The 22,977-nt window shown below is 39.2% G+C and overlaps 2 protein-coding genes across 4 annotated transcripts; both read right to left on the reverse strand.

Annotated features, from left to right (window-relative positions):
* Positions 1–2,829: 2,829 nt before the first annotated feature.
* Positions 2,830–9,024, reverse strand: gpr63 (G protein-coupled receptor 63). 2 transcript variants are annotated; one of them, XM_010882849.3, is made up of 2 exons: positions 8,535–9,024; positions 2,830–4,585 (listed from the first exon to the last, which is right to left on the reverse strand). In XM_010882849.3, the coding sequence occupies exon 2, from the start codon at positions 4,440–4,442 to the stop codon at positions 3,183–3,185; it is 1,260 nt and encodes a 419-aa protein (XP_010881151.2). In that variant the 5' UTR covers positions 4,443–4,585; positions 8,535–9,024; the 3' UTR covers positions 2,830–3,182. The 2 variants fall into 2 exon arrangements, with proteins under 2 accessions (XP_010881151.2, XP_010881153.2); XM_010882851.4 differs by having other exon boundaries at positions 8,918–9,018.
* A 3,779-nt stretch (positions 9,025–12,803) lies between these two features.
* Positions 12,804–14,791, reverse strand: ndufaf4 (NADH:ubiquinone oxidoreductase complex assembly factor 4). 2 transcript variants are annotated; one of them, XM_013138554.4, is made up of 3 exons: positions 14,544–14,791; positions 13,867–13,961; positions 12,804–13,780 (listed from the first exon to the last, which is right to left on the reverse strand). In XM_013138554.4, exons 1-3 carry the CDS (start codon positions 14,683–14,685, stop codon positions 13,475–13,477), a joined length of 543 nt encoding a protein of 180 aa, XP_012994008.1. In that variant the 5' UTR covers positions 14,686–14,791; the 3' UTR covers positions 12,804–13,474. The 2 variants fall into 2 exon arrangements, with proteins under 2 accessions (XP_012994008.1, XP_010881154.1); XM_010882852.5 differs by having other exon boundaries at positions 12,804–13,777; positions 14,544–14,790.
* Positions 14,792–22,977: the final 8,186 nt, after the last annotated feature.

Below are 22,977 nucleotides of genomic sequence, written 5' to 3' on the forward strand. Positions count from 1 at the left end.
CATCATTCATCATTTGTTCTCTATTAATAACATTTTGCTAGCGGGAGTTTATGTTCAATGTTCAATTCAAGGACATTAATGCTTTAAATAAATAAATATTATGAATATGACTTCCTATGTTTAATTTCCCAAAGTAACATTTACTGCAGCTGTTGACAGTAGCCTATACAGTAGGTATGTTTGTTGACCATTGGCTTTTTTCAGTTTGCGAGTTGGGATTTTCCAGTTTTTTTAAACCTCCTATTCCATTGGTATATTCTGCCAATTCCATTTGGTTTCTCTCAGATTTTTTTTGCCTTTAGGGTATTTGTGAGATGGAACTCTATTCTGCTTATAGATTAATTCAATGACTGATCATGAAAGCGAACCCTAGGAATTTAGGGTTTATATATAATTTAATATTATACTAAGATTTGGTTTTAGTAGACAAATGAGGACCTGTTTTGGCTGGTGAGCACCACTTGGTTCACCCTGTTGCCTAGACAGCATAGCCTGACAAAACAAATGTTAGGCTTGGACCCTGGGCAGACATGATAAACATGAAACTGAGCTACATCAAATGGGAGCACATCCCCCAACAATCGGCCTTCCCCAGAAATCTCCTATGGGGATCTGCTCCACCCATACAACTGGGGTTACAGCAGTAAATGATTGTTCTATACCTTGGAGCTCTGCCACATAGGAGGACTTCATTCTTATTGGTTATGGGCATATTGAAACCGCTTTTGCTGGATACAGTGAGGATGATAAGCACATTATTGACAAACTGCCGCAGCTCCACAAACCATGATTTTAATTCTACCATTTGTTGAGCAGAGGCGCTGTGTATGTTTCGGTTCTACAAAGCTGTGGTGTCACAACTTGTTCTTTACTGCTGCCTGCTATTTTAATACTCTGTCTTTCTTGGCAAACTAACTAACAGTTGTTGGCCAAAACAGAATTGTAGCACCGTGTTTAAATGCAGCCAATTGTGTTTTTGTTGAAGTCATTACTGCCAGCCGATTACATTAGACAAGTCACTCAGAAAACCAATCATGTAGAAACAGTTGTAGCAGTGAGCTTGGATGGTCCAGTGGTCTGGGTGCCAGGGGCGTTGGACTGGGGGGAAAAGGGGTACTAAGTATATAATGTGTAGAAGGGCCCTCGAAAATGTTTGAATCTTGAATAAAGTGGGGAGGGGCCCTCAGAGACCGCCTATGTACAGGGCCCAGAATTTTGTGCTACATCCATGCTGGATGCACATGCACTTCTGCAGCCTGGGTTCAAATCCAGCTGACTGCAACTTCACTTAAACCCTTCCCCCTTTATCTCTGTCAAATAGAACATGAACATGGCCAAAAATAATAAACAGTAAATCAATTGGATGTGAACTGATAACTACGGTCTACTCATTAGACAACACAGACACATCTGCAGCATCAAAGAACCAGGTCATTGCACACTAGACACACACTAGACCCTTCTGCGTATATAGTTAGTGTCACGTACAACACAAATGGTATAATGCATGTTATTTAAACACCAGGCTCCTTAGGAGGAAAGCGACACTTTTACTGAACAATACTAACGTAGATCCACATTCTCTTGAGACACCTCCAAGTTGCTGTTGCTTAGTAATTGTGCTCTGAGCTATGATTAAAGTGAACTTCAAAGCCCCAAGCTCACTGATTAGTCACTGCCAGCAGGATAATGAATTCCAGAGAGGAAGCTGATTAAGAACGCCATCCTTTATACGCTTTGAGCTGAGAGGAACCGTCTTTGTCCAACTGTGTTCTTTTGAATTTATTTTTATGGACCTGGCTCAGCTGCAAAAGGCCACAGGGGCCAAAGTCTCTTTGAGGCTAAATGTCCATTTTGGAAATCAACCCGTTGATCTTTCAGAGTCTGGCATCTATTTAAGGTGATGCTGCCCCGGATCTCTATCTCTCTCTCTCTCTCTCTCTGACTCTTCACTTTCAATCCCTGTTATTAAGGTCCTAAATGTGCCTGCAGAGATTACCTTTGCCTTTTAAGTTCACATTAAAATAAATGCCTTTGTAATTTATTCACCTATTACCATATATTCAAGTTGGATGTGAACCAATGCAGCTTTGAAATGTTAACTAATATCAACAGCCAAGATGAAGGTGGATTTATGGAAATAATGCATGAATGCACAGTAGAAAGGTTTCACACATGTTAAGACACAGGAAGTAAGGTACATGAGGGTAAAGATGCTGCTGTCTGATGCAGAGAGATGTGCTTCATTAACCCTAACCTTTGAAAGAGCATAACTAGTAACATCTGAGAACTGGTAACCTTGTCTCTAGGAAATTGTGCAGAGTGAATATACAGTAGGCCGGTGATATCAATGATTTACATTTGGCCTTATTGGGAGTGCCCATGGAATTTTAACTAATGCTAAATAGTTTTTACATACCCCCTTCCCATGAAACGTGGCTAAAACACAAATACCTTATAATCTGAGAACACAGTAATCACGTTCGGGATAAGTTGTATTTCACATTAAGGGAAAGTCATAGGTACATCCCAATCAAACGTTAGTTATTAACCTTATGAGACTCATAAGAGAACATTTCTAAAGTTATGGGAGCCTTTCTTGTTAGCTGCATAGTCTCACAGAATGTGAAACATATTCACTGAACAACAACGTAGCTCATTAATACCCTAACTGCATTTCTAGAGTTCATGGTACATAAAACACCACAAATGGGATTTTAGAACAAAACATTCTAAAAAGCTCTGGGTTGCAAAGACAATAGTAACAACTTCTATTAAATCTTTGTTTTTATTAAACACGTTTACACCAAAGACCTTATTTACAAGGTATCAAATGTCAAATTGTTTTATTACATTCAAGTACAGTACACTGAAATTGCACATTTTCACCAGATATAGCAGCATTCTGACTGGCATAGACTGCTTAGGGAGGCACAAAAGAACAAAATAGGAATATCAATGACACAAAGTAAATCCTGGATGCCTTGTGACCACAATTCAAAACCACAGAAGCAGTTAATGTACACGCTTTGTAAACAAATTCTACAGCTAAAATCTACTTTCCTCGTGAAAACGGGCGTCACCAACTCGCCAATACTTGGACTGAAGGGAGCAAATCATATAAATGGTCAAACAAATCCTACAGTACATGGCAGTGGAGTCTGTGCCGATGTGCTCCGGTGTCAGACCACGGCGCGGTGCTCCCCGCACACGTACACGGCGCTGGGTCGGATACGTCGCTTCGTGTGTCCTGGCAGCTGCGGGAGAAACTTGAAGTACTTGGGCATCAGGTCAAGGCAGGCGTCCCGGAATTTCTTGATCCGCCAGTAGTAGATAAGGGGGTTGAGGGCAGACTTGAGGTAGCACAGCCAAAGGAGCCAGGTGCTGACTTCAAAGAAGTTGGCCTTGTGGTAAAAGTGGCTGCTGAATGTGGACACCAGGCTGTAGGTGGTGAAGGGAGCCCAGCACACGGTGAACACAGAAAACAGGATGAGGATGGTGGTGAAGGCACGCGTCTTAAAGCTCATGTCTATGTTCATCTGGAACGGTCTCTGAAGGCTCATGAGGCCCAGCTTGCTGGCCTGACTCAGGCAGATGCTGTCCGGGTGGCTGTGGATGCGCATGGCATTGTGCCGTATGGTGTTCAGGATCCCCATGAAGGTGTAGAGCATCACCATGAAGGGGATGAAGAAAAAGACTAGCATGAGAAGCAACACGTACGCCTGGTAACCCGGCTCGCTGGTGTGACCAAACACACACTGTGGAGCTCTGGAGGGAATGTGAAGGGACGGGTAACCCACAGCTAGTGGAAAAGAGAAACAGAAAGAGAACGTCCAGGTTACAACTATGAGCACTTTGGCTCGGTGTGGACTCAACCTGTCCTGTTTCTGGACTATGATCAGGAAGCGATCTATGCTTATTATCAATAGGATAGCCATGCCCTCCATGACAAAAAGCCAGAAGAACATGGCCGAAACCCGACAGAAGACATCCCCGAAGATCCAGCGCGTGGTCACCACGGTAACCAGGGAGTAGGGCATGTTCAGGACGGCTAGCATCATGTCTGCGAAGGCAAGACTGGCCAGCAGGATGTTGATGGCGGATCGCATGGCAGCACGCTGGTAGACCATGAGAACCACCACCACATTTCCCAGGAAGGACACCAGCAGGATGGAGACCATGGCCGTGCAGAAGAACACCTGAAGGGGCAGGTTGACACCCAGAACGCTCTCCTGGGCCTTGGCTGTTGGCGTGACTGGATACAGGTCTGGAGGTGACCAGGAGAAGCCGTAAGAGCTGTTTTCCGTGGACATGCCTTGCATGCCACGCTGGTCCTGGAGGTGATCGGAGTGGTTCAACATCCCCGCCATGACAGGACAGTAAAGGCAGGCGTTACTGGTCTCCCTTGTCTCCACAGGGGGAATGACAGTGGAGTAAACCATTCTTCACCAGGGGGTGCAGGCTTGGCTTTAGGCATTGTTACTGGAGCTCTTCTTTTACCAAACATGAGGCCTCAAATGCAGTTTTTAGTCCAACTGAAGAAGCCAGCATCTTACCATGGAGGAGAGATGCTGTGGAGGTCAGACTAGAAAAGGGGCAAGACAGAAAGGGGAACCATTAGCAAGAGAACAAACATCTAAAAGGAATTGTCTTAGCTATACATTAAAAAAAAACATATATATATATTTTCAAATGTTGCCTTCATTGAAAGAAAATAGCGTGTACCAAATAAATGACACGATTCAATTGGAACTGAAACATTCACTGCAACATGAACCCAGAGGCCTGGATGTAATTCACTGGCTGCATGATCAGACACTTTCTAAGAAGATCAACAGAGATTGAGCAAACATCCTTTCCCTACAAATCCCCCCAGTGTTACAGTGAATGAGACGCTAAAGCTTCTAATCCGCTCAGTTTTGGACGGGATAGAAGGCCCTCATTGGGCATAGTCAGAAAAATCCTCCCCTGATACCACACAAAGAGCACAGAGAAGACAGCAAGATGAGATATGCAAAAGTTGCCAACTTTATATGGGACTGGCAAGGATCTACCCTGCCCTTGCCAAACTTCTCTCTGTCCTCTGTGAATACAGCACTTCTCTACACACAACATGGTTTTTTCCACAAAACATGGCTTTCTTAGGTTTACATTTGGAGGAAAAACTAATCTTCAACTCTGCCAAGCAGCTGGCTCAACTGGTGTACATAATGAGTTTAAAGACTGATGGTCTTTGTGTACTTATGTATCACCAAATGTCGCTCCCTTCCCAGTAGTATTTGATTTGGAATGCAAAACCCCTTTATTTGTGAAGTACATTTACACATCCATTATTTGGTGATGCTAGTAGCCAACACAGCATAGAGATATGAGCTATTCGGACAACGACCAGTGAATATACAACGATTCATGGTCGATGTACACATTTATGGTATGTGTATATATATTGTGAATGAGTGTAATCAGTTTACAGTAGCTTGACATGATGAGAATAGTCCTGTAAAACTCCATCAACAGATGGCCAGTTGGTAAGGACCACAGCACTGGAAAAACAATCACAGCTGAAAGGTATTTTCCCAACTTCACGTTCCGTGACCTGTTGGTCAGTAAGTCATTGATCTACTGACTGATGGAGCTGGACACGTTGGAGCTTAGACAGTTTGTGTCGTAGCACTAATGGAATGATGATACTGAATGCAAAGCTAAAGTACACAAACAGTATCAGCATGTCTGGGTTGCCAAAGTGTTGGAGGATGTAGTGAAGTCCCACAACGTTGACAGAGTTGTCCACAGGCCTGTTGGCTCTGTGGGTAAATTGCAGTTGGTTAAGGGAGGTATCGGTGATGGTTTTAAGATTTAACAGTGCCAGGCGCTCAAAGGTTTACTGGATAACTGAGGTGTGTTCAGGCCTGAACTGATTCAGGGAAGACCTTTTGTTTTCACAGACCTTGTACAATAATGGAAGATATGAAACAGGCAAGGGCTCTTCATTGCTCTGGTATCTGGTTAGGCATGTCTGAGTAAAATCTAGATTAGGCTAGGACTGTTAACACTTTGTAGGGCTCTAGTTTTATATCCAGAACTAGGATTGTAAGAGATAAAGGATTCCTTCCTATGAAAAGGCTGTATTCCATTGGAGTCTAAATATACAAATGTAAAATGGGTTACTACACTATTAAAAGCATACCAAAACAACTAGTTTATCAATGTTCTCCACCTCAAAAAAGCCAATTAGCAATATGCATTAATTAAGCTATGCCAGGAAGATATTTCTTTGACCATTTCCCTGACCAAGCCAATGATTTTCTGGCGACAATTTAAAACTGCAATATAAAAGGCTTATCACTTATATAAACACTGGATATTGTTTCTGTAGACTGGCTGGTATCATTTAAAATGTCTATATGTCAAACAAAAACATTTTATCCGCTTGTCCTCTGGGAGAATAAGGCTGGATTTAATGCGCCAAACAATTAGCAGTTCCACCAATTAGTATGAATTTCTCACATTTTCTGTAGCACTTTCAAATGTACTCACATTTCTATTTGTTGTCATTCCACTGACTGTAGTTTGAAGGTACAGTGATATCAAGGATAAGGCATATTAAATAACTCTTTTTCTTTTTTAAATGGCCTTGTCTGTTTTCTACATTCATTTGTATACTGCAATAAGGATATGATTGTGTCATGTCGGTTGGAAGTAAATTCAAACATCTAACCGTGCTGCGGAAATTGTATTATGTCTGTCAATTTACCAGACCAAAGGAGAGTGTAAAATGTTTTATTAATGAGACCAACTGGCCACCACAATCGAAGAGGAAAAAATGAATCAATAAAACTATGGTAGGTTGTATGCTCTTCCTCTCACCTTGACAACAGGGTTCAAATATGCCCAGCTACCGCTCGATTTAAGACCAAAACGATGTGTGGTTGTGTGCTAAGACTACGACTAAATCCAGTTCTGCCACCTGACTACTCACAGACACCAACTTACCATAATGCCCTCCTCCCTGTCTCTCATGAGGATGCTATGGTAGGCATTACTGTTAGAAGCAGTTGCACCAATTCTGCACAGGGTAGCAGTTTTCAACTCTAGCTTACTCATAATTCTTGAAACACATTATACTAATACAGAGGGATTTCAGTGGTGTTCGGTTTTCCAAAATACCATTATTGTGCTGAATGGAAGGGAAAACCATAGCCACCCACTAGCCTTCCTACCATCGCTTCGTAAAAAATGACACAAATGCCATTTGTCGGCTACGCGCAGACAGCGGCCCTATTACAGCCATCGTTTAACACACTACTTTGAAATTGAAAAAAAGTACAGTGTATAGGCCAGTATTCATCCAGGTAGTCCTTACTCTGATATTTATCAGTCATTTAAAATGTGATGGAAGAGCTAGACAAGAGAACAGAGAAAACACTTCATCAGATCAAGTACAAATACATATTAACAGAAACCATAGTAACTGTTAAAAAGGATCTGCCATGGTACCTTGAAAGTCAGTGATAACACTGCATGCTGAGTAGTCATGGAACCTAGCAACAGAGACCTGGAGCCAGACAGCAAGCCTCGCTGGTTGCTTTGTAACTCGTTCAAAAAGCATTTGAGCTACTCATTAACCACTACAAATAAACGAGCTGTCTTTCAAACTATTTTTGGATTGATTTTTGTTTATGGTATATGGGCCTTTCAACCACATTATTACCGGCCCAGTAACAAGCCTGATACGTGCAGCGGTAGCTTAATGGTTACAGTCAACAACCGAAATGTTTTGTCGGTATATGAATTGGAATTATGCATTTGTTACTGAGCTGGATAACATTATCCAGTTCTGCGAAATAACACAACCTTATAAAGCTCGCTAAGTTAGTTCTTACAGTAGCAAATAATAAACAGTTACAAATAATCAGTGGTCAAGTAGAACATAATATGAGGCATGGAAATGAATGACTCGTGAATGAATGGCATCCCGTGTAGATCAGTAGTCACCGCATTGTGCCTGCAACGCCAGTGGGTGTTGATTCAGGGGGCCAGTACAGAAATGTAACAATTCGCTCTGGATAAGGCGACTATAATGTTACTGAAACGACTACAAAATGTAAAATATATACTTTGTACTTGATGGATTTTCTGCACTAGGCGCAAGTCAACAATTTATGCTGACTTTCAAATACAATGTAGGCTACCGTAAATGTAAAGATGATCTCATGACAGAAAATTGTTAGCATATACATTTAATTACATTGTATAGCCTACTGTACATTCTCCAATATAGACCATGAAACAAACCAATGCGTATTCACATTTTATAAGGCCTGGTTATTTGTATATGTTTTACAACTATGGTGGAAATACATTTGAGTGATTTTGGTTTGTTCATAGGCCTTAAGATTAGTTTAATCAAACAAATAGATTTGTTGTTAAATGTTTATATTGCACTCATTAAAACTACTTCTCATGGAGTATTCCTGTTTATAATCTATTTGGGTTATACTGCAGAATCCTCGGTCTAGAAAAGGTGAAATTACCTTTTTCCTTCCAAAATCTCAGGTTGACTGGTCAGGTCTGGACAGAAATAATTCAGCAATGACCATTTCACGTTCCTCACTTCAGTCTTTGGGTTGATCCATGAAGGTGTTCGGATGCTGTTTGTAATTCCTCGATATCATAAGTTACAACTAGATATCTCTCGTTGTACGCTGATTAATACTTCAAATGAAATAACATAATTCGCAGGGCTAGTAGAAGAGCGAATGCCACCTACACGATAAAACAATCGGTGATCCCAATATACTTATTGCTTTGTTTCGCACGAAATATGTTCCCCGATGGCTGGATTGCTACCAAACAAAATCATGACTCAGTGAGCATTAAATCATTTGTTTCTAAGTCAAATAATTGTATTTCATACCCTCATTCTTCTGTTTCCCTGAGAACGACAATTTTACCTTACACTATTCCGGGGGTCGAAACTATAGTGTTGCATCACTGTTACAAACTACAATCACTGTCCGGATCCTGGTTACTGACAGTCCCATCACCCAGTAGTAGGGACAGGATTGGATACTCCCATTATCCAAAGCTCCAATTGAAATGGATAAGGACCATAAAGAGGCGTAAAGGTTTGGTTGTATGACTCGGCCAACAAGGCACGTGCATATATATATGTTTTGTATACATTGTAACAATCCAACGTCTGTAATCGTCAATACACTCAAGAATAAATACAATGTTCATTTCAAATAATAATTAATACTTATTAGTCCAATCAACATTTTTCATTAGAAGTTGCAATAGCCTCGGTAAGTTTCATTATATTAACTTTACAAAACGAATCAAATCAATTCCTAAAACTAAATTGAGCAAGGCCATCACCTCAGGGAATCAGAATGACTCATCTTTTAGCACTGGTCTTTTCTCCACCGCCATCTCGGGAGCTACAGGCTACAATTTCATTGGTTAGGACCAATGAGACAATAGTGGCACGGAATTAATTACCATTTTCATTTCCACTTATTGTAAAGTGAATATTTTTTTTACAGTAGCACATCCCTTTACATTGGCAATATAAATGATACAATGAGGATGAGGGTTAAAATGCAGAAATTCTGCTTTAATTATTGGAGGATTTTGTCATCCATATCGGTTTAACTATCTTGAAATTACAGCGTTTTGTACAGTCCTCCCATTTTAGGTGCCAAAAATATTTGGCCAGATTTCTACCTAGTTTTTCTTACCTACTAAGGGACAACCAAATGTCTCAAACCTCATGGAATGGCACCACATTGGAGCTTTTCAGAGCCAAAAAGTAATAGTTCTTCACTAGCCAAGTAAATCACCCAATTTCACTGTAATTTACCATGCCTGTTGCATGCTGAAAACAAGCCTGAAGGCAAAAAACCCCAGAAGACATTAGTACAGCCCTAGTGAGCATCACCAGAGTCTGGAGTGACCTGTGGCTTGGACATTTCAATCACTGAACAATACTTCTTTATAATGTTAATCTGTCCAAATACCTTTGGCACCCTAAAATATGTACAAAACATGGTATATTTTAAAATGAATCTACACGAAAATACCCTCAAATTAAAACTAAGTCTGCACGTTAACCCCACATTCGCTGTGTCATGTTAAACCCAAAGTGCTGAAGTACCGAGCCAATAAATCATATAGTGCTTCACTGTACTTTGCATTCACGGCAACTTGTGCCATGCACATTACAGGATTTATAATTTAGTCATTTAAGGATTTCATTTTTAAACTGACATGAATCCCCCTTTATACTCAATTGCCTGCATCAATTATAATTATATTCTGTTGTAAAATCTGAAAAAACATTGGAACAGAAAATAAAAGTTTTTTATGACTTACACTTCCTGACCCTTTGGATCAAGAAATATCTGTGAATATCACGTTCTGTGTGAATTTGTCCGCCACTCTCTTCACTTTTCTTACATATCTGCCTGTAGTTTCTATTTTTACTCAGATCTGGATCAACATGATAGTTAGGTCCAGAAATAATTGGACAGTGATACGTTTTATTTTGGTAGTTCACCAGCATATATTCAACATACAGTTAAATAATGAATATGGGCTTAAAAGGCAGTCTCTCAGCTTTAATTTGAGGGTATTCATATCCAAATTGGAGGAAAGGTTTAGGAATTACTATGAATTACTACTAATTTAATATGTAGCCCCCTCATTTTCAAGGGACCAAAAGTAATTGGACAATTGAATCAAAAGCTGTTTCATGGACAGGTGTGTTATTTCTTCATCAATTAAGCAGCTAAAAGGTCTGGAGTTGATTCCAGGTATGGCATTCGCATTTGGAAGATGTTGCTGTGAACCTACAACACGGTCAAAGGAGCTCTCAATGCAAGTGAAACAGGCCATCCTTCGGCTGCAAAAAAAGAATCCATCAGAGAGATAGCATGAACATTAGGAGTGGCCAAATCAACAGTTTGGTACATTCTGAGAAAAAATAATGCACTGGTGAGCTCTGCAACACAAAAAATCCTGGATGTCCACGGAAGACAATAGTGGTGGATGAACCTTTCACAACACCCAGCCAAGTGAAGAACATTCCAGGAGGTAGGAATATCATTATCCAAGTCTACCATAAAGAGAAGACTTCACAAGAGCAAATACAGATGGTTCACCACAAGGTGCAAACCATTCCTAAGCCACAAGTATAAGAAGGCCAGATTAGTAAAAAAAAAACAGTCCAGTTCTGGAACAGCATTCTTTGGACAGATTAAACTAAGATCAACCTGTCCCAGAATGATGGGAAGGAAAAAACGCATGGAGAAGGCTTGGAAGGGCTCATGATCCGAAACATACATAATCTGTAAAACTCGGTAGAGGCAGTTTGATCACGGTGGAGGTACTGGATCACTGCGCCATTGAAAAGCAAGCCAAAGTTTTAATCCTGCAATGGCTGAGTCAATCACCAGATCTCAACCCGATCGAGCATGCATTTCACTTGCTGAAGACAAAACTTAAGGCAGAAAGACCCACAAACAAACAACAACTGAAGTAAAGGCCAGACAAAGCATCACAAAGACAGAAACCCAGCATTTGGTGGTGTCCATGCATTCCAGACCTCAAGCAAATATTTAAAAAAATATATATTTTTGACATTCCAATATCTGTTGCCTTGACAACTCTTAATTGTTTTAAGATAACATGGTGCATTTAGCAATTTCATTCTCAAGGACAATTCGGACCAACGGAAAGAATTCTGATAAACAAATATGGCCATAATGTTAATGGCCTGCAAATGATTCTCAACAATGTATCAAAAATGAACAGATTATTTATGATTGTTTATTTGTCCAATTACATTTGAGCCCCTGAAATAAGTGAACTGCGTGTGAAAATGGTTGCAATTCCAAAACTTTACATACAATATTTTTTGTTCAACCCCTTGAATTAAAGCTGAAAGTCTGCACTTCAATTCAGTTGTTTCCTTTCAAATCCATTGTGGTGGCTTACAGGGACAAAATTATGAAAATGGTGTCAGTGTCGGCAGCCGGCACAGTAGGCTTTCTTCCTTTAGGGGCCACTTGCATTCATTTTTTTTTATATTATTTGCTGTATAAATATTAAAATATATATATATATTTTTGACATTCCAATATCTGTTTCCTTGACAACTCTTAATTGTTTTAAGATAACATGGTGCATTTAGCAATTTCATTCTCAAGGACATTTCGGCCATAATATGGCCATAATGTTAACCACAATGTTAATTAATGCCTAAATAACACAAGTCTGTACAATTACTATCAACCAAATTGAAATCTATTGGATTCAGATATGGTGTGTAATGAATGAAACGCATCCTTATAGTATTGGGATATTCATTAAAACATCATGAATCAAATAATTGAGTGGACTAAAGTAAAAGTGCATTGCTTTCAATTTTGATATTACCAGAGTCCCTTTTCACTTATCTTACACAGCTTGTAAAAGTCATTAAAGAAAACAGAATACATGCACTTGTTCCAGAAAAGGGTCCCGTCTAATCGATCAAACCACTCGAACTCTAGAATCAAATTTGTAGTAAAATAGAAAGCAATCTGTATGTGAAGACAACAAAATAGCAACGAAAAAGTTCTATGAACATGCTTCTGAGTGAGATTTAACTGGCTGGCATTTCACATTGACCAGCACCAGTCCACAGACCTAGGTTTAAAGAAAAACACTGATTTAGCTAACATCTCTGCCAAATATAAAGCAGAGACGTAGGTTATGTGACTGAGAATATGGAGGGAGTGGGACTGAGGGGTACAGAATTTGGGAAATATCAACCAATTTAATAACATTTAAATCCACTTATTACAATCACGTGTGAACATGTAACATTGACTATACACAAAGGTAAAAGCCAATTATGATAGCTATAAATCACACCATTAAATGACAGATAAATTAACTTGTTAATACAGACGATTAAATATGTACTAAGGTTTATAGATTGTCAAAAATACAGAGAAAAGATTGTTCCAACATTGACAGTGATGACTCCACCTCTATAATGCAGCAAGCCTTTCTATTTTATAGTACTGGATTAAAATGCCTGGAAAGTCCAGGCTTTTCCCTAATTACATTACAGTATGTAAAAATGTTGCATACAGTATGCTTCATTTGGTCAAGGTCAACAAGCGTGATTCTCATTGACTAATCTGGGGGAAAATATTGTGTATGACCCCACGTTCCTGAATGGTTCTAGCTTTCTGAGAGCGGCAGTAGCACTTCTTGTTCCGAAACCAACAGTAGAGGGGTTCTATTCTCATGCATCCGCCTTTTGCGACCTTATGTAAAATAAAAACCCAAGCAGTTTCATTAAGATGAGGATAATTCTGACATGTTTTAATCCATGACAAACTTTGGAGGGCAGACAACCTTCAATTCCATTTACAAATAGACAATCCATAGACGCTGGGTTGATGGCGGTAGTCTTCTCCTAGGTGTCTTTGATCTGCTTTGCATCCTGTGTCTTGGGGGGTATAACCTTAACCTCAAAGGGGATGAAATGCTCTAGAAGTGCTTTAGTGTCTTTTAAGTCAAGAGAGTACTCCTGGGCAACCTTGTCCACTGTCCATGTTTGGGGAGCATTCTTGTGATTGCTGAGAGCTTTGAGGGCCTCAACAATAGACAGTTTGCCTTTAGGAACATCAGTGATCTCAACAATACCATAAGGGTCCTCAGGCAGGCTGTACACGAGTGGTCTGCGCACTTCTTCCTCCTCAGTCACCTCTTTTGAAGCCTGCTTGGATCAAAACAGAGTAGGGTGGGTAAACTAGCTCTCACATAAATCATAAAGGAAATTGCAGTTTAAAATGTGTTTAGGCTCACCTTTAGAGTAGGATCCTTTGATTCCACATACACGGATTTCAAAAACACCAATAGGGGGTCGTTTTTCTTGTGGATAGCATCAGAGATCTCAGGAACTGAAGTAAACAAAATCATTAAGGCCTCAGGTTGGAAAGAAAGAATAGCAGGTGTAACTGTGACTCAGGCTGGTGCAGCAGGTGTAACTGTGACTCAGGCTGGTACAGCAGGTGTAACTGTGACTCAGGCTGGTACAGGCAGCTAAACATTGGGGTAAACACGAGTGTTGAGTTGGCAATTTGGCCAGGTAGATTGATGGCAGGCAGTCTTCGATCTTAGTTTATTGTTTTTGCTAGTGTTACAGTACTGTAGGACAGTGGTAAATTGCGTTATAAAAAGTGTTAAACTTTAAGTATTCCAACAACGTGTACTCCGCAATCGTTTCCTTTTCGACCCTTCTCTCATTGATTAAGACAGGTGCTGCGAGTTAAGATCACCCTCAACTGTCACAATCAATGAATGGGAGCAGGTTTGGCGCAATACCAACTTCGATTGCGAACAATTCGTACAGAGGTTATTGACATCTTCATATGGTGTATAAGAGAGTGATTCAATTACATTACAGTACTGTAGCAGCCAGTAGTTGACCCTCCGTCCGTCTTCAAATCAATGACAAAACATACTGTGTGCTAATTACTCACCCTGTGTGCTGTGAATAGGATCAATGTGGGTCGGATGTCGAGGTGCAGTTTGAGGTTTTGCCTTCCCAATTTCACGATGTGCGCGGTTTTCTATATTAAAGTTCTTAAACAGCCGTGCAAAGCGTGCCCCCATCTTTGACATAATTCACCCTGGGAACGGTCAAGTTCGTCCAACATTTTCAACGGAGAGCGAGAAGGTTCTATAATGTTAGCTGAAAATTTGACAGCGACCTCAAGTGGCACCAAGAACATCAAGTTGGTGGATTTAACACATTCGACATCCATTCTGTGGCTGGACATACTAACCTGCAGGTGGCGGCATCGGGCGGCATATGTAAAATCACTATTGGAAATTACCCATAATGCATCGCACGGCATTTTGAAAAATGTACTGCCAACAAAACCAATGTGCAAATGTTTATAACAAAATTGTTACGTTTCTCATTTAAATTATCTCACGTACAGTAAAATTGAGCCTATACAATTACAGTCAGGTAGGCAAATGGGATGGAAAACCTGGAGAAGCCACGACGTGACTGTGAGTGAGAGACAAAATTTCAAGTTCTATTTGTCAAATGCACCGAACAACACAGCGTCATTCTGCACAGTGAAATTATTATGACATGGCACCCGACAACTACTGTACGACGTGAAAGTTAAGAAGAAAAAATAAGCAAAAACATAGCCAGACAGAATTTTTTTTATAAAAGAATGCAACAATATACATAACTGTACGCTAGCAGCAGTTTTAAAATAGAGTACTGTATAGCAGCAATCTGGGTAGTATTATTGAAAATGTAGATACGGTAAGTATGGCAGTAATATACATAACTGAACTAGCAGCCATTGGGAGAGTTGTTGAATATTGTAGATGCTTATGAATGGTGGCATAGCACACTACACCTAGTGAGAATTAAGAAGACAAATTTACAACAGCAAAAATATAGCAAGAAGATAAACCAATAATATACATAACCTATGGCCACTTTTGAACGTATGAACAATTACAGTTTTTTTAGGTGCTAGGTACTGATCAAATAGTTTTGTGAGCTTGGTTCTTGCCAAACACGTTATTTCAGTTTCGCACACATGCATATGCCAGTTTCCATTTTGGTAATCTAAAATAAATCCCAGATGATACAGACAGGGCACTCTTCTAATTCTCTCCCCTTTTACCATCAGTGTTTTTCTTTGCAGTATGTTACATACTTTGAACATATAATAAATTAATACATGCGCTATAATTCTTGTGACTAGTGGCCATTTTTGCAGCAGTTCACTTAACTGATTCCTGTTACTTGCATATAGTTTATCTATACATCTAAGTGTAAAATGGGAATATATGTATACTATAAAAAAGGTAATTTGTTTTAGTAACTCTGTTTTAGTTACAATGTTACATTTATCTTAAAAAATTATTCTAATAGTCTTGTCAATAGAACCAGAAGTTACCAAACCATAGAATATTAAAATATGTGGTTTTCAGGGATAGCTTTATGAGATAACACTTTGTAATGCCTGCCAGTTCCTATTGGATTTGTAATGTACTACTATAATTGTAATGTTATATAATATAAATTGACTGTGCTGCAATTGAAAGTATATACAATCGTTGCAAAAATGTATTGCACCATTGCAATTAATTCAAATAAAGCACCATATCTTTCTTAAAACTGTTGAAATTTGAAATCATTTGGTAACCACATACTGAATGTATTTTCGTTTGCAGTTGAACAAGACAAAAACAATTCTTAATTTACTAAGTCTTTCCTTTTTCAACTAATCCTAAAATGTCAAATACAATATTAGTGGTACATTCTAGAAGTATTTAGAAATAATTTGGCATGTGACTCCCATTTACTTTGGAATTGAACTCATTTGTGATGAGTTGCATGTGCCTACAGTGTAAGAATCACTCACTGAACAGTTTGAGTAAAGGACTGAGTAAAAGTAAGTACAAGTAAACATATTACAGTACTACCCAGGCCTGCCCCTTGGAAACAAGTGGCTTCTGGCTTGCACTACATAAAGCATGTTTTATGTAGAATTTCCATTAAGTTTGCTTTTAGATTTAGGACAAGGATTAATCTGTGTCCAGGAAGCTGTTGGTTAATTAGCAAATTCCCCAGACGCCGTAGGGTCAATACCAAGTGAGTTTGACTGCTTGGCACATTGTTTAACCTGTAACATAAGGGAACCAATGTAAATGTATTGACACATCCATTTCTGTACAGTGGGTGTTCTGTCCTGCATTCAAACATGTTTCCGTCACTTTGTACACTATTTGCTAGCAATTAGTAGGGATGCTAACATGCAGTCAGTAATCATACAGTATGAATGTCTGTTCTCCATTTAATCACAAATGTTACAATTCTATGTCGCACAGTCACAAATAATAATGTGGATTGTATTGACAAGGGCATTGAGTAATGGCAAACAACAGATACACATTGATCTCTGTTATCATTATAGGATGTACTGGTTATGTTACAACAAGTACCATCACAAGCATACCAAACAATTCTGGTGAATATCTGAAAAGGTTTGGGCTATTCATTAAATTAAATTGGGTAATAAGTGGAATTTTAATACCAATTACTTACCCTTTACAGTCTGCAACTTTTGGCTTTCTGGCTTAATGCGTCCTTTTGCCCGTTTTATACATGGATTCACATGCTTCCTTTGTTCTGTTGTGGTCCACATTCTGATTGTGCTCAACTGTTTAGGCAAGTGTAGACAACTAAAAAGACACCTTAACCTGTTTGCTGCATACCAACAGTTCCCGAGAGGACAGCAGAAAGCAGCGTGCAGCGTGATGAGAAGCAGATGGGTTTTGTGAGACACGTGTCATTCTTTGACTCTTCCACACTATGAAATTATTTAATCACAACAGACAAAATCCGGTCAAGATCAGGATGAAGGACACCTGTTACAAGCAGATATAAACAGTGCTTCTATATCTGTCTCTTGACCAGACTAGTCACTTACTGTGTCTTGACCCGCCTAGTTACATCAACACTAGGGACAACAAGGGCATCTGAAAATACAGCTAGCCTGCAGTACTGGACAGACTATATGACATTATTTTGATTATGTGCCTCTGACTTGAGTGCCACTACTTCTCAGAAATTGGAAACTGGGAAGACTGACATGGTTGTGTTCAAGTGCTTTTTTAGGTTGTAACAGTTCTGCAATTGATAAGATGTTATGTATTTTAAAATGTACCACAACTTGCCTACTTGAGTCACAGGTTTCAAACTTTCAAATCTGACTTGGAGGGTCATTTACTAGGAGCTTCCAATAACTGAGAGCATGTCTAAGCAGCAATATACAGTGGATATGAAAATCTACACACCCCTGTTAAAATATCAGGTTTTTGTGATGTAAAAGAATGAGACAAAGATAAATCATGTCAGGACTTTTTCCACTTTTTATGTGACCTATAATTTGAACAATTCAATTGAAAAACAAACTAAAATCTTTGAGGGGGAAAAATGAAAAATAAAAACCTTACAATAACCTGTTTGCATAAGTGGCTGTGTTCAGAATGAACCAATCACATTCAAACTCATGTTAAATAGAAGTCATTATACACCTGCCATCATTTAAAGTGACTCTGATTAACCACAAATAAAGTTCAGCTGTAGGATCGTGTCATTTTCTTAGTTGCATCTCAGAGCGAAAGCCATGGTCCGCAGATAGCTTCCAAAGCATCAGAGGAATCTCATTTCTGAAAGATATCAGTCAGGAGAAGGGTACAAAAGAATTTCCAAAGCATTAGATATACCATGGAACACAGTGAAGACAGTCATCATCAAGTGGAGAAAATATGGCACAACAGAGACATTACCAAGAACTGGACGTCCCCCCAGAATTGATGAAAAGACGAGAAGAAAACTGGTCAAGGAGGCGTCCAAGGGGCCTACATTCTTGGTAAATTACATTATAATATCCTACAACCTAGATTTTATATTTCTCACTGAAACATGGCTAACAGAAGATTCTAGTGCTGCAATTCTTAACAAGACAGCAAATTTTGGCTATATGAATTAGTGTCGAAATGGTAGGAAAGGAGGAGGTGTGGCTGCCCTATTCAAAGATATATTCCAGTGCAAAGAAAATACACTAGGTAATTTTATTTCTTTTGAATACCTCTGTTTTACATTGAAGGGTACCCCCAAAATGTATTGATGATTTTGCTGAACTACTCTCTGTTATATCAGTTGATTATAACTTGTTTTTTATTACAGGGGATTTTAACATCCACATAGATAATAGTACAGACAAAAATGCCAAATCACTTTTTGCATTACTTGACACTTTGGATCTCACTCAACATGTGAAAGAGCATATACACACTCAAGCCACATTCTAGATCTGGTTATCTCTAAAGGTCTGCATATTTCCTCTGTCATGGTTAAAGACTTGGCCCTGTCTGATCATTTCTGTGTCTTTTTTGATTCACTTATCACCCCAAATGTTCCAGTAAACTCTGTTTCTGTTAAGAAAAGGTACATTAATGAGAGTACCAATGCTCAGTTTATTGAAGCCATAGCTATCTCTCCAACAATAAGTGGTGAATCAGTTGATGTAGTCCTGGATAATTTTCATGTATCGTGTTGCACCGGTAAAGGTAAAGAAAACTATGAGCAAAATAGAAAACACCATGGAGAACCACCATGATGGTAAGCGCCCTGAAAAGAGAATGTGGGAAAGCAGAACTTTAGTGGAGGAAAACTAAACTTCAAAAACAGAACTCATGTCCACTGTGAAACGTAATGAATTCCAGAACCACACCGTCTAACAAGGACTCGGTACCGTCACCACGACCACCAAGACAACTTGGTTATTATGTCGCATTTTAATACAACTGATCAAAAATCACTAGAAGAAACAGTTCGACATCTTAAAGCTTCCACTTGCTGTCTCGATACACTGCCATCAGACTTAAAACATGTGTTTTTTAACTCTATAACAATGGACCTACAAATAGTTAATAGCTCTCTGCAATCAGGCATTTTCCCAATGTCTCTAAAAACAGCGGCAATTAAGCCCCTATTAAAAAAGAGAATACTGGATGCATCTTTAATAAACAACTATAGACCTGTATCAAATGCGGTCTCTTAGACAAATTTCAGTCAGGTTTCCGACCTCACCACAGTACTGAAACGGCCCTGAATAAAGTTTTAAATGATATACACCTGAATACTGATTCTGATAAATTAACAGTTCTGGTTCTATTAGATCTCAGTGCAGCATTTGATACTGTAGATCATAGAACACTTATAGATAGGCTGGAAAATTGGGTAGGACTCTCCAGGACAGTCCTTGATTGGTTCAGATCTTATCTAGATTGCCGGAGTTACTTTGTCACCATTGGTAATCATGAATCTGATAGGGTGGCTATGACATGCAGAGTTCCACAGGGATCAGTTCTTGGACCACTTCTGTTCAATCTCTGAATGCTACCCCTGGGCCAAATTCTACAGAACAACAACATTAACTACCACAGCTATGCCGATGATACTCAAATATATATGGCTCTCGAACCATATGACAACAGCTGAATAGACTCTCTTTGTCACTGTATAGAGCACATAAATACCTGGATGAACAAAAATTGTCTACAATTAACCCAAAATAAAGAGCTGGATTCTCGGGCCCTTAAAACCAGGGATCAAGCGCGTAATCTTGGTGTTTTGATTGACTCAGACCTCACATTTAACAGTCATATCAAAGCGGTCACCAAAACAGCCTTCTATTATCTAAAAAATATAGCCAGAATCAAAGGCTTGGTGTCCCAAAAAGACCAAAAGAAGGTCATCCATGCTTTTATCTCTAGTAGTGTTGACTACTGTAATGGCCTCTTAAATGGACTCCCGAAAAAGACTGTAAAAGAACTGCAGCTCATTCAGAATGCTACTACTAGAATGTTAACCAGGACCAAAAGAACAAAGCACTTCACTCTGGTTCTTAAATCTTTGCATTGGTTTATAAACTATTCACAGCCACATTTCTGATATGTTTGCAGAATATAAACCGAGCAGGGCTCTTAGATCCATGAACACAGGTCAGCTAGTAGAGCCAAGAGTCCAAACTAAACACGGAGAAGCTGCGTTTAGCACCTATGCTGTACAAAACTGGAATAAACTACCAGAAGATCTTAGATGTGCCCCAAACTTATACATTTTTAAATCCAGGTTAAAAACACTTCTCTTCTCACGTGCCTATGACTGAGCGCTTAAACTTAACCACACTGTTTAGCCTTCTAACTTCCCACTTCTAATCGTTAACCTTATAGCTTCCCATTTTTTATCTTCATATGTTTTCTTATTGTATTTTTTTATTATTATGATGTATTCATTTGCTTTGATGTTTTCATTTGAATATCTGTTTTTATGTTATTTTACTTTCATATATTTTTCTTTGTAAAGCACATTGAATTGCTTCGATGTATGAATTGTGCTATATGAATAAACTTGCTTGCTTGCTTGCTACAGCAACATTAAAGGAACTGCACGAATTTCTGGAAAGTACTGGCAGTGTGCTACATGTTACAACAATCTCCCATACTCATGAATGGGCAATGGGGTAGGGTGGCAAGACGGAAGCCTTTTCTTACAAAGAAAAACACCCAAGCCCAGCTGAAGTTTGCAAAAACAAACAAAGTATTGTGGGAAAACGTATTATGGTTTGATTAAACCAAGGTTGAACTTTTTGGCCATAATTCCAAAAGGTATGTTTGGCACACAAAAACAACACTGCACATCACCCAAAGAACACCATACCCACAGTGAAGCATGGTGGTGGCAGCATCATGCTTTGGGGCTGTTTTTCTTCTGCTGGAACCTGGGCTTTAGTCAGGATGGAGGGAATTATGAACAGTTCCAAATACCAGGCAATTTTGGCACAAAACCTTCAGGCATCCGTTAGAAAGCTGAAGATGAAGTTCTCCTTTCAACACGACAATGACCAAAAGCATGGCTTCACCAGAAGAAGATTAACATTTTGGAATGGCCCAGCCAGAGCCCAGACCTGAATCCAATTGATCAACTATGGGGGGATCTGAAGAGGGCAGTGTACAAGAGATCTCCTCGAATCTGACAGATTTGGAGCGCTTTTGCAAAGAAGATTTGGCAAATATTGCCATGTCAAGATGTGCCATGCTAATAATGTGCTGTAATAAAATGAAATGGTGGTTCAACAAAGTATTAGTTTAAGGGTGTGCACACTTATGCAACCAGGTTATTGTGAGTTTTTATTTTCTATTTTTCCCCCTCAAAGATTTCCGTTTGCTTTTCAATTGAATTGTTCATGTTATAGGTCACATTAAAGGTGTAAAAAGTTCTGACATGATTTATCTTTGTCTCTTTCTTTTACATCACAAGAACTTGGCATTTTAACAGAGGTGTATAGACATTTTATATCCTCTGTAAGTGATGGATTAACTGATATTTGTGTAATGATGGAAATGTGTCAACAATAGTAAATTAGTAAGTAAATTCAAGTTTATTACACATACTCACAACATTCGATGATACTGCCCCCTTTCAATCACATTTGACACCTTGCAGAAAACTAAATGTAAAAACACGCCAGTGATTACAAAATAAAAATGTGACTCTTGCTAGCAAGACTCGCTAGCAAGAATTTTACTTGATCGGCAAAATGTGCTTTCATAATTTTGGAATGCACTGCCACCAGTAGGTCTTTAATTATATTTTCTCTGTAGTTTAGGTAAATGAATTGGTAATTCCCAGCCTGATTAGCCTATTGTGGTTTATGGTAGATTGAGCACTCCATAAATACCTACAGTGGGGAGAACAAGTATTTGATACACTTCAACTGTGAGAGACGGAATCTAAAACAAAAATCCAGAAAATACGTATGTATGATTTTTTTATAATTAATTTGCATTTTATTGGATGACATAAGTATTTGATCACCTACCAACCAGTAAGAATTCCCGCTCTCACAGACCTGTTCATTTTTCTTTAAGAAGCCCTCCTGTTTTCCACTCATTACCTGTATTAACTGCACCTGTTTGAACTCGTTACCTGTATAAAAGACACCTGTCCACACACTCAATCAAACAGACTCCAACCGGTCCACAATGGCCGAGACCAGAGAGCTGTGTGAGGACATCAGGGATAAAATTGTAGACCTGCACAAGCCTGGGATGGGCTACAGGACAATAGACAAGCAGCTTGGTGAGAAGGCAACAACTGTTGGCGCAATTATTAGAAAATGGAAGAAGTTCAAGATGATGGTCAATCTCCCTCTGTCTGGGGCTCCACACAATATCTCAACTCGTAGGGCATCAATGATCTTGAGGAAGGTGAGGGATCAGTCCAGAACTACACAGCAGGACCTTGTCAATGACCTGAAGAGAGCTGGGACCACAGTTTCAAAGAAAACCATTAGTAACACACTA

Source organism: Esox lucius, chromosome 18, assembly GCF_011004845.1.
Source record: "Esox lucius isolate fEsoLuc1 chromosome 18, fEsoLuc1.pri, whole genome shotgun sequence".
In the NCBI taxonomy this organism is placed as follows: domain Eukaryota; kingdom Metazoa; phylum Chordata; class Actinopteri; order Esociformes; family Esocidae; genus Esox; species Esox lucius.

Excerpts from the sequence above, each read along its gene's own strand:
- ndufaf4 (XM_013138554.4), bottom strand. The coding sequence starts at position 14,685 with ATGTCAAAGATGGGGGCACGCTTTGCACGGCTGTTTAAGAACTTTAAT. Across the intron at positions 13,962-14,543 it reads TCCTATTCACAGCACACAGG|TTCCTGAGATCTCTGATGCT; the intron begins GTGAGTAATTAG and ends TGTTTACTTCAG. Across the intron at positions 13,781-13,866 it reads CAAAGGATCCTACTCTAAAG|CAGGCTTCAAAAGAGGTGAC; the intron begins GTGAGCCTAAAC and ends TTTTGATCCAAG.
- gpr63 (XM_010882849.3), bottom strand. The coding sequence starts at position 4,442 with ATGGTTTACTCCACTGTCATTCCCCCTGTGGAGACAAGGGAGACCAGT.